The sequence below is a fragment of the Bison bison genome, unplaced genomic scaffold (genome assembly GCF_000754665.1).
Source record: "Bison bison bison isolate TAMUID 2011002044 unplaced genomic scaffold, Bison_UMD1.0 scf7180017861855, whole genome shotgun sequence".
In the NCBI taxonomy this organism is placed as follows: domain Eukaryota; kingdom Metazoa; phylum Chordata; class Mammalia; order Artiodactyla; family Bovidae; genus Bison; species Bison bison.
This window is the reverse complement of record NW_011492427.1, coordinates 566,887-579,160: the sequence shown is the minus strand read 5'-3', so window position 1 is coordinate 579,160 and position 12,274 is coordinate 566,887. Positions and strand designations below refer to the sequence as shown.

Genomic DNA, 12,274 nt, shown 5'->3' with positions numbered 1-12,274 from the left:
TTTTTTTTTTTTTGAAGAGGAAAGACCTGATTGTGTTTGTTGATGATGTGATGAGCAGTAGGAAAGCTGGAGATGCAAGGCATACCTCAGAAGATAGGGGAATGTATGGATCCAGACGGTTCTGTAGATAGGAGGTTTACTTGTTCCATTGTGTGAGTGTGATGGGAAGAAGGGCTCTGTGTGAGACCCAGGTAAACTTGTGGATTGTTGGAAGGAGGTTGGCAGGCAGTGGTGGAGTGTTGAAGAACTTGGACTGAGTTTGCATTCTTACTCTGCCTTTAATTAGCTAATTAGCTGTGCTGCTTTAGATCACTCATGGAATCTTTATCAGTGATAGTACTGGGGGAAAGAGAAAGGTGCAGAAAGTTTGACAGCTGTTTTGGAAAAGCAGAACCCCAGCCAGGGAGTCATGGGCTGCATTGAAGACTCAGTTGCAGGCAGAAGGCTACATAGGAATGGCGTATTCAGCAATGTTTACACTGAAGACAGAGTGTAGATGCACATGAAGCAAAGGCTGAACTCTGATGGAGTACCTACGTAGTTACTTACTTTGTCCTTTTTGGTTAATATGGTTTAGAGGTCTGTCACATAGATGGTGTTTGAGATTCCTTGGAAGGGATATAAACTATATTGAAGTTGAAAACTATGTTTTGCTAAAGATATTACATAAAAACAAAATTTACAACCTTTTAAATTTTGCATTAGAGTATATTCAGTGATTTTAAGTATAGATGCAGAGTTAGAAGGAACATGTCCATAAGACCACCCTTACTTCTGATAGCAGTTGCAAGTTTGGGGGTCCTCTAGACCACTCTTGGGTTGGATGGTTCACTAGAAGGGCTTAAAGTCTCATTGAAAGCTGTTGTACTCATGGTTGCAGTTTATTGTGGCTAAAGGATACAGATTAAAATCAACAAGGGTAAAGGTACATAGGGCAGAGTCTCAGTTACTTCCAAACTCACAGCTTCTCCCTGTTTCCTGGTATTGATTTCTGATAATACGTATGGAATGTTACCAAACATGGAAGCCCAGCCCAACCTTGGTGTCCAGAGTTCTCATGGGGTCCATGATCAGTTGCTCACATGCATGAACTTAGGTTTTCAGCCCTACTAAAGGTTGAGTTGATCCATGTGATTCAAAGGCCTTACCATAAATCCCATAGTTTTACTTTCTGGTGTGACCCAGTTTCCAGGTGGACAGGGACACTCTTATTAGGCATTATATTCCAAGTGTTTAGACTTCTTCCAGCGGTTGAGGGGTAAGCTCAGGCCTCTCTTTGGGCAAGGTGAAATTCTTTACACTTTTACGACAGTAAATATATTTTTGTATTTTGAGACTGCAAAAATTAATTAAGGTTTGATTGATATTAAAAGTTGATTACTAAAGAACCCATAAATAGGTAATTAAAATTTGGTATTTAATACTTAATTCTTATTAAGTACCTAAGGAAGTTTCATCAAGAAATATTAACTGTTAATATTTCATTATAGTAAAACTGAGGTAAACTCATTTATAATTTTTAATTTTGGCATGGTGGTTCAATTCTGTTTTATTAAATTTGAACTTAACTATTTTCTCCTGTGGCATTTCATATAATGAAGTCCCTGAGCCTGCCAACTTAATTTTTTAGCCACAGATTCATATTTCAGAGCATTGTCTCTCATGTGAAAGTGTGATGTACTCAAGTCTCAGAGTTATGCATAGTTTCATATTTTCTCTTAAAAGTATGTCTGAATCCAGGTGAGTAAGAGACATCACAGGGATAACCTTGAATTTATTTTCAAAAGGTAAATTTTTAGTGGTATGAACTGTTAGTATGAAAAACAGCATATTCTGCAACTTCTTTGTGATAGTGATGCTCTCTGTCTTTGAGTGCCACTGCTTCAGAGAATTAATGCATTCCCACCTCATTGGCTTTAGTGCAGATCTCATTTCCTACTTGATCCTCACTACAAATTAGATCTCACCATTCGAGTGAAATCCCTTAATAAGCCTGGTTAAAAACTACCTGAAGCAGTATCATGCTCTTCCTGGGGGCACCGCTAGGTGTGGTGTTTGCATCAAGTCATTTTGGGGTGCTTTATGGAGACATTTTCTGATAGAGAATTCCTTGTCTTCACCTTTCCAGGCTGATTCCCCCCCACCTTAGTTGCTTTTCATAATGCTTACAAGAACTGGACTATAAAACCACATTTAGGGGTGACACTATCCCTAACACTCGGTAGTTTGTTGATGTGAGATCTCAGGGCTGGGGTCAGTGAAAATGAATAATCTCTCTGATTTATTACATTTTCTGTATATTGATAATAGGTAACTAAAATGAGTGGTAACTGTATTTGCATGTGATTTGTATGTTATAGTTAACATTTAAATTCTCTTTGGTTCTAAAAATTTTTTCGCTGCCACCTCAAGCCTCTGTCCTCTAAGGCAGAGAGTGGCATTCCATCTCAGTTTTTGCTTCAGCATATGAACCCTAGAAGGCCGCAGTGCAACTAAAAGCACCTAACCCATGAATGATCTTTGCTTCATGTTTGGAAAACAAATGTTTTAACCCAGTGTCCTCACTAATATTGTAACTACTGTCTTACAGATTGACTTGATGCAAAAACATCACAAAGGCTCCATATTATACAGTATGCGATTTTTGAGGTATGAGCTTTAGAAACTTACCTCTCATGTGGCATGTACATCAGGCTTTAACTTCAGTTTAATCATTTTGGGGAATTTATGCATTTCTTTTTTTTTTTTCCCTCTCTCTCCATAATATTTTTAGAGTATTAAAGGGGCTGTGGAGGTATTTTTGGGTCCTAGCTAGGTTACTTAGTCTTAACAAATACATTTTCTTTTATCACTAAATTGAGATACTAATTCTGGCAGATGATAGTTTTTTCAGCCCTTACAACTAGCTTAACATTTATGCCTGCCTCTTTGAGATCAATCTGCATTTTCTTTTTAGCTCCCTTTGATTGCCTCATTTTAAGTGCTTATTTCCATTCTTAACAGTTTTCTATTTATTGGACTGGGATGATCCTGTTGATGCTAACTGCCTGATATTGACTTTTTGAGAACTAAGCTGTCTAGATCTTACAAAAAGAAAGATTTCATATAAATGCTGAACCATTTTTTGTCTTTGGGTTCAGAATATCTATAACTTGCATTCTGGTTAGAAGTAGTTTGATCGGTTTATATTTAAAGAACCTGGAAACCAGGGAGTTTTTAGACATTTCTGAGACAGTAGTTCTACTCTAGTGAATTTTTCATTATATTTCTGAAAACTCAAATTCTGGGGAGAAAAGTCTCTGTGTTTATTTGTGTATATACTCTGTGTATATATTAATGAGATTTTGTTTCTAACAAATTGGGAGATTTGGTCTGTTTTTTTGTTTGTTTGTATGATTCCTAAGTAGAAATGGATTTCTTTTCTTGGTAGCAGTAGATTGCTTAATTTTTTCAATGAAGAAGTTAAAATCAGTTTATTGTATACTGAGTATAAAAACTTGTTTTGATTGTATTCATATGTTCATTAATGATTTATATTTATCTGTTAGACTGGAAACCTTGAATATATTTAGTATTATGGACCTATTGACTTTGAGTGTACCTTGTAAGCTACTTAGCTTTAAGAACTTGTTATCTTTCATAAGTCTTATAAAAACATCACATAATCTATAGGTATTATCCCCATTTTATGCAGCAGACATCAGAGGCTTGGCAGTTAACTTCCTTGTGCAAAGTCACATGTACCTTTCCAGTGCTGGAGCTGAGATTTGAGCCTCGATCTTTTTTTAACCCATATTCTCTATTGCTTTGTGTTTACTGCTGTGTCACCAGAAAGAGATACAAATATTTAACTCTTCATAGTAAGAGTAGTATATGTAATCTATATTAAGCATAATGGACACTAGAAATCCAGAGTATTTTAATATTTATTTAAATATTGATAAGGCTTTAATTATCTTGATGTTTCAGAATTGTTTTATTCATTTGCGAGTTTCCTTTTCTAGGTTGTGTTAGGTGCCATACATACAGACAAGTTTAAAGTCTGCCCAAATCATTAAAGCTTATTGATTCTCTTATTTTTCAATTCCCTTTTAGAAGTGGTATGTTATAGTTTATTATAGGTGCTCATTGAGTATGCTACTTTTAGATACATGGGGCAGGTCATTATGTAAGTTTTAAGGAGTTCTTCTGCTTCATTTAGTGGTAAAGGCATTTAAATGCTTGTAGACTTACTACACTTACAAAATATTCTCATACATTTTAAAAAAATTCCATAGATTTGATTTTTTCATATGTTGGAAGTTCTAAGCTTTGTTGAGTGAACTCTGAATGTTTGAAGAATATACTGCATTATGGAACCTTAGTTATATGTTTAGTTAGTATGCTAGTGTTATAAATTTTTATCAAGTTTCAGATTCAGAGCCTCCAGTGTTCTTGCCTGGAGAATCCCAGGGACGGAAGAGCCTGGTGGGCTGCCGTCTATGGGGTCGCACAGAGTCGGACACGACTGATGCGATTTAGCAGCAGCAGCAGGAATGATTTAGACTTGTGTGCCATGGAGGTGTCCAATTTTAATTGAACCTATTTGTCTACAGTCTATAGTGACAGTGGTTGCAGTAGGTTCAGATCAGGATGTATGAGCCTATGCAACTTTTTCATATTTAGTATTCTTGTGGGTGGGGACAAGGAAAGGATGATAAACTCTAGATAAAATACACAGACACTGGGTCCTTTTTTATACATGGGGCGGGGAATGGGGTTGAGAAACAGCTAAGTTTCTGCTCTTGCCAGTGTCCTTAATGTCCTCAGATAATGTCACCAAAAAATTATAGTGCAGAAGTGTTTTAGTAAGTACCATAAGAATAATTTATTTTTTCCCCAAGAAGGTCGTTCCTGTCCAAACAAATATCAGTATTAGAGGAGCATTTTTCTTCATATTTTTCATATGTTGCCATGATACCTTATTTCTTGATAGTTGATTGAAGAAAGAATAAGGTTCATGAGAAATTACAGAGTTTAGCTTCCTATTTTACTGATAGGGCCATTGTGGCATAGAGATGATCCTTAGATAAGCATACTGATTTTACCTTGGAACTGTGCCACTTGTTTATTAATACCCAGATACCTGGGATTATTCTAGGTAACATTTGAATTTTAAATAGATTATGGACTGCAACCTTCAACTTTATTGGATTCCTTGGATACCTTGCTTTTATTTTCCTCACTTTTTATAATTTTAATAGATAAAATATTAGATAAAATAGATATTATATATATTATATAAAATTAGATAAAATAGCTAAAGTAATAGATAAAATCAGTCTTTATTATTAATAGATATTGCTTGTATAAAGAATATCTATTAATAATGAAGTCCTCAGTATTACCATACATTAAAATAATCTTATTTTTCAGCTGTGTTCTTTCCTAATACCCTACTGAGCATGCTTTCAGATTTCGTGCTGTAATCTATTTTGCCACCAAATAATCAAGTTACTAATTTAGGTGAGAGAGACAGAGTGCCACATTGCCATTAGGCAGTAGTTTAAAAATAATTTGGTAACACTTTGCTCCTGCCTGATATGTTGCTAGTGTTTTTTATTTTTATGACTGAGAAGACTAACTTTCCACTGGTTAACCTTCTTATGAGAGAAGGCGATTTAGAAACAACTATTCCTTTTATCAAGTTACATGAAAAGAACGCTGGACCACCATGGTGACCAGCTACCTCAGTTTTCCTGGGACTAAGGGGGTTCACAGGACATGGAACTCTCAGTGCTAAAACCAGTTTAGGTGTTGAGTTGGCCACCCTATTCCTGGAAGTTATTCATATTTCTGAATGAATCTTTAGATAGTAGAAGGGACTGAAAAGCTGGTGTTTCACCCATTTTTCCATCTCTTCCTGGTTGAAAGGCTTCTTATTAGATATTGGAGTGCTTTTGTATAATAGCAATGAGAAGATAGAGGCTTGTATAGAAGAAAGATTGTCGATTTGCGTTATCAAAATGTTTTTTTAAAGTTGTAACTTTATACCCTTCTCTCTTTGCAGAACTGATAGTGCATCAGCCGACCCAGATAATTTAAAATACTCTTCATCCAGAGATAGGGGTGGGTCTTCCTCTTATGGACTGCAGCCTTCAAATTCAGCTGTGGTGTCTCGGCAAAGGCATGATGATACCAGAATCCATGCTGACATACAGAATGACGAAAAGGGTATATATTATATGTTTCCTTATTGCCAGAGGCATGCTTTTGTGTGTGTGTGTGTGTGTGTTTTAACGTACCTATTTCTCCTTTTCCTCCTCCTTCCCTTTCTTTCCCTCTCTCCCCTTCTTTTCTTCTAATATGTTTATAATTACTAAGTACAGTGCTGTTCTTGAAACATTTTTTTGAAAGTTTACCCCTTAATTATAAATTTAAATATACTTTTTACACATGCAGTAAAATACATAAGTGCAATTTTCTTGCCCCCAAAATACAGTATTATCACTGAGGCTAAAGTCTTTCCTGACTACTGTCTCTCCTCTGGACTTCTAAAAAGTTTTCAAGTGCAAAATCTGATCTTCCACTGAAGATAACAAAATGAAATCAAGGCATGCATCACAGAGAAAGAGTAGAAGCAAAGGCTGGTTGAGCTGCAGATTGAGTCAGAAGGACCTGAACTATCGGGAATTGATGGAGTGAAACAAAGAGCCCATTGAAATAATGTAAATGTTGCTATTTTTAGGTGGCTACAGTGTCAATGGAGGATCTGGGGAAAATACTTATGGTCGGAAGTCGTTGGGGCAAGAGCTGAGGGTTAACAATGTGACCAGCCCTGAGTTTACCAGTATTCAGCATGGCAGTCGTGCGTTAGCCATCAAAGACATGAGGAAATCACAGGGTAAGACTGGGTGACCTGGGACCATCGCACATGCCTCCCCTGAGACATCTCCTAAATGCCTCGTTTCCTGCCAGTGCCTTGCGCATCTGTGACTTGGTCAGCTTACTGAGTTGAGAAACATGTGTTGGTGATAATTGTTTGCATTCTTTTTCCTCTCAACTGTTCCCTAACATAAATTCCTACCAGAAAGGTTTTTAATACTTTTAAAAATAATTCTCTTAAAATTAGGAGACTGGATAAGATTTTTAAGAAAGGATTTTCCTGGTTACAGTAGATATTGAACATATAGTGTATAATAGACTCTTCTGCAGCAAGTCCTTCAACTCTAGGGTGAGGGTAGGCCCCTAGAGTTCTAGAGTTCTGTTTGACTCTAGTAAAGGGACTGGGCCCTTTTCTAAAGTTAAGCACACAGTTACTGCTTCGTGCTTTAAAACACAAGCCTCATTGAATGGGTAAAGTGTCTTGAACATTCATAGGATTAGAGGTAATGGTCTTTTTTCTGAAAGAGAAATTAATTTTCTTGGTAAAGCTGATTAAGAAGTCAAGATTTCTGATTTATACTCTTTGTTGGATATAATTACTGTTTGGACCTTTACTTTATAACCATTTTTTCCCAGTGAGGGGAGTGTGTGTGTATGTTGTGTATCTTGGTGAACATTTTTGTATAGAGCTTTTTTATTTTGCATGCAGCTTTAAAAAAAAGTGATTTCTTTTAGATAAATTTTTCTAAAGTGGAATGACTAAGTCATAGGCTGAAATTATCTCTTAAAAGTATTTGAAGTCTTTTTTTTTTTTCATTGTTCAAATTTTTTAAATTTAAATTTATTTATTTTAATTGGAGGCTAATTACAATGGTATTTAAAGTCTTAAGAATTAGGTATGGTAGAGTTAAGAAGTGACTCTAAAGTTAATTTAGTCTAGCTCCCCCTCGCAGGCTCAGAGTTGTACAGTTTGCTAGTGGCAGCATTGTAAATACAGCCTAGATTTCTTGACTAGTAACCTAAAGACATTTTAGCAGTCATCCTTGCTGACTCTATAGGCTAAGGCTTTTTAAAAAATCTTCTTCCTTCTCTCAGATGTTACAATTTCTTTATTACCATTTTTCCTTTCATTCCTTAGAAATGGAACTGTCAGACTGTTTGATGTGGTTTGTGTTAATGTACATTCATTAATTATGATGAATTGCACAGTTGAAAATTTAAAAAGAAAAATTTAACACTTTATTTAAAGCCATCTTGATTAGTAGTGTTCAACATTGTTTGAGCATTCCTGCTTGTTCTTGTCATTAAAAAAGGGAAGAAAAGTTTTGATTTGCCACTTTCCTTGTGGCGGCATGCCTTGCACATGATAGGTGGTAATTTTTGTTGAACTGAATGTGTGATTGAAGTTCACCAAACCTTTGTCCTAGGCAACTGATGATGTAACAAGAGGCTCCCTTCCAATGGGAGACTTAGGTGAGAAAGAGAAGCATGTAATCTCTTTCTGGCTGATAGTGACTTTATCTCTAAACCTGTTGAAGTTTCTTACCTGTGCTCTTTACCTGGATGTTGAAAACAGTTTGGAACAGATCTAAAGAGAATAATTTCTAAGCCTTTCTTTTTTCTCTGTCAGTTGGTTCTCTGGAATGAGGTTTCTGTGTAGGTTTATCTTTTTGGGGGGTCTGCTGTGTGCCTGGCAGTCTGCTGGGGCTGGGTTTACAGTGATGAACAGAAATGTTACGGCTGGGCCTAGTGGTAAAGAATCCACCTGCCAGTGCAGGAGACATGGGTTTGATCCTTGGTCTGGGAAGATTGCATGTGCTGCGGAGCAACTAAGCCCTTGTGCCACAACTGCTGAGCCTGTGCTCTAGAGCCTGGGAGCCGCAAGTACTGAGCCCATGTGGAGCCCACATGCCACAGCGACTGAAACTTGTGCCCCTAGCCCAAGCTCTACACCGAGAGGCCACTGTAACGACAAGCCCACACACCACAGCTCGAGAGTCGCCTCTGCTCTCTGAAACTAGAGAAAAAGCCCCTGTGGCAGCAAAGACCCAGCACAGCCAAAAATAAATAGTTATTAAAAAAAATGTTATACGACTTAACATTCATTGAGCTTTGTTTTAATTGTCTGGTGTACTGTGATTATTAATATACTTTAAAATATTTGGGCTATTAAGTTTCTGTGCTGATTCATCCTCAATGTTGATGTTCACAGAGCGATCGATGTCTTATTCTGATGAGTCTCGACTGTCGAATCTTCTTCGGAGGATCACCCGGGAAGATGACAGAGACCGAAGACTGGCTACTGTTAAGCAGTTGAAAGAATTTATTCAGCAACCAGAAAATAAGCTGGTCAGTATAGTGTGTTTGGAAATATTGATCAGTTTTACATATCCTTAGTACACTAGATAACGTTATCTGAAGTAGTTTAAGAAGGGAAAAGGTTTGCTTCTAAGGAAAAATAATAGGGAATTCCAGATTATTTGGCCTATATTATGATCATCTTGAACTTAATGCCCCTAATGTGTAACTTAGCCACAAATGTTGGATCCGTGTTGGTTACTTCTGTGATAAAGTATTTTTGACCTTTTACATATTTATTCTGTTGTCCTTGGAACTTTTTTATCCTGTGTTCTGGGACAGAATATCTCTCTGTTTTCATAAGTGAAACTGGAGTAGGAGGTACATAATTTGCTCATGGGTAAGTTTGGCCAGGGCTAAATAAATGGAAAAACTCTTTAAAGTACAGGAGGGAGTTCCCTGGTGGCCTCATGGTTAGGATTCTGGGCTTTCATTGCCTTGACCTGAGTTTAGTCCCTGGTTAGGGAACTGAGATTCTGCAAGCTACTTGGCCTGGCCAGAAAAAAAGAATAAAGTACAGGAGCAGTTGCAAATTTCTTTGCCCTACAACTAAGTCTCCTACTGTTAAAAACATGATACAGAACAGGAGGCAGTTAATGAAAATGGTGTAGTGAGTCAAATGACATTTGGTTCAAAGCAGGTTTCCTCCAGGCCCCCCTGCCTGATTTTATTATGAAAAATTTCAAATAGTAAATTGAAAGAATTTTACAGTGAATATCATAGCATCTAAATTCTGTCATTAACACTGTAACACTTTATGACTTTATCATATATGTCTCTACCTCTTCTTCTATCCATCAGTTCACCTTTTGTTCTAAAAATGCATTTCAGAGTAAATAAAAGAGTTGTTGGTTTTTTCCCCCATTGATGATCATGGCTGTATATTTCCTATGGATAAATTTCTTTCAGAATCTGAAAGGAAACTTATGACCCTCCTGATATAATTGGGACCTGGGAATAATAAGAAAAGTAAGGTGTGGTCCAGTTACAATTTGGAGGGAACCAGAAGTAAGAAAAAGTACATAATGTTATTCTTAAAAGTATAGAAATCTGAAGTTTTTATTAAATTTTTTTTAAGGTGCTAGTTAAGCAGTTGGATAATATCTTGGCTGCTGTACATGATGTGCTTAATGAAAGGTAAGTAAGAGAAATTTTAAAAGTATACAGGAAGATAAACTTATTGACTTCATTTATAACATTTTTAATGTTTCACTGGGTTCTCTTGCCATCTTTTTTTGTGTTAAAGTATTTAAACCTTAATTACCACTGAAATAGAATCCAGGTAGGTTACAGTCTGTGGGGGTGCAAAGAGTCAGACAGGACTTAGCAAATGAGCACACACACACACAAATGGAACCCACTTGAAAGGGAGAGCCATTCTTTTTTTTTAATTTGTCAACATGACTAAATAATTGAGCACTGACTTGTAGAATGACATAAACTCTGAATGCAAGCATGAATGCATCCAGTTAACTTTTGTAAACTAGAGCATTTTGAAACTGCTTCGAGAGTAGAGGTGAAAGGGTGTGTCCTTTGGGCAACAGTGAATTAAAGCCATCTAGTCTCCAGGGCTGCTGGGGTTCCCCAGAGGTGTGCAGTCATTTCTTCATATGGTGATTCCCAAAGACTTGCAGTGTTAGAAAGCATCCAAAACTCATCTCAGTATGTCATGAATCTTATTGCTTTTGGATGGTTTTATTTTGTATAGTTACTGATTAATATAATACTTAAATCAGTGTTAATCTTCTAAGTTTATTATATTTAACTATTACTGTTCCCTATTTTATAGTCCTCAGATACTGAATATTAGGGCTTCCCTGGTGGCTCAGAGGTTAAAGCCTCTGCCTGCAATGTGGTAGACCTGGGTTCAATCCCTGGATTGGGAAGATCCCCTGGAGAAGGAAATGGCAACCCACTCCAGTATTCTTGCCTGGAAAATCCCATGGACGGAGGAGCCTGGTAGGCTACCGTCCATGGGGTCGCAAAGAGTTGGACACTACTCAGCGACTTCACTTTGTCTGATCATTTGTTGCTGCCTTTTTCTATGGATCAGTTAGTATAGTTTGAGATCGAATTCAAAGTCTGAATTTTAGTATATTTAAACCTTTCTTTACTATTTGTAAATAATTGATTCTAAAATAAAAGAAAATTTAAAGTTTTAACAAAGGTACCATAGGAGAGAGAAGACAGAATACTTAGAATGGATAAAACTTAAACCTTTTGTGTAGTCTGAATAAAAATTAAATCATTTAACACATTCTGTTGTAAGATATGTTATTCTTGTCATCTTTGAAAGCTTAAGCCTCTTGTGTATTTTGTTTGTTTTGTTTTGTTTGCATTAAAATAAACAGTAGCAAATTGCTTCAGGAGTTGAGACAGGAGGGAGCTTGTTGTCTTGGCCTTCTTTGTGCATCTCTGAGCTATGAGGCTGAGAAGATCTTCAAATGGATTTTTAGCAAATTTAGCTCATCTGCAAAAGATGAAGTTAAACTCCTCTACTTATGTGCCACCTACAAAGCACTAGAGACTGTAGGAGAAAAGAAAGCCTTTTCATCTGTAATGCAGGTAAGAATATGGAGGATGGGGAGTGATGATGCGCTTGGGAAGAACGGTGTCTGTAACACATCTGTGGTGGAGTGCTTGAAGAAAGGAATCTTAGGGTAGGGGTTATCTACTGATAGTACATGTAATGTAAATAAAATGCCTCTTTCTGAATGTGAGTAAAGAATATAAAGAATACACTTTATAGGTAGATTTAAAATAAGTTACTTAAAATTTTATGTCTTCACTTTTTAGAAGCTTTGTTTTGAATTTGCCTAGTACTAGAATCATTTACAGATTTAGACATTGGAGCTGCATGAGGAAAGCCAGGTCAAAGGGGGTTCACATTTTTTGAGGGAGATAAAAATTAAACATCACAACTTACTTTGGGTTTTTTTTAGGTTTGATAATATGTTAAAAATTATTATTCCAAGTTATATAAAATAATAGTATATCTGAATTATTAAAAGATAATTCCCAATTTAATTTAGAGCCAAATTATAAATAATTC

At 36.4% G+C, this 12,274-nt stretch overlaps 1 protein-coding gene across 2 annotated transcripts in view; it reads left to right on the top strand.

The window, feature by feature from the left end:
• SMG1 (SMG1 phosphatidylinositol 3-kinase-related kinase) overlaps nt 1-12,274 on the top strand; it is a 99,458-nt gene that overhangs the window by 20,924 nt on the left and 66,260 nt on the right. Inside the window, exons 2-7 of one of the 2 annotated variants that reach the window (XM_010832641.1) lie at nt 2,591-2,649; nt 6,050-6,213; nt 6,728-6,883; nt 9,077-9,213; nt 10,301-10,359; nt 11,574-11,787. In XM_010832641.1, the coding sequence (XP_010830943.1) occupies nt 2,600-2,649; nt 6,050-6,213; nt 6,728-6,883; nt 9,077-9,213; nt 10,301-10,359; nt 11,574-11,787 (780 nt within the window). In that variant the 5' untranslated portion in view covers nt 2,591-2,599. The remainder of the gene's footprint in view (nt 1-2,590; nt 2,650-6,049; nt 6,214-6,727; nt 6,884-9,076; nt 9,214-10,300; nt 10,360-11,573; nt 11,788-12,274) is intronic. The other variant, XM_010832640.1, reaches the window with a different exon arrangement.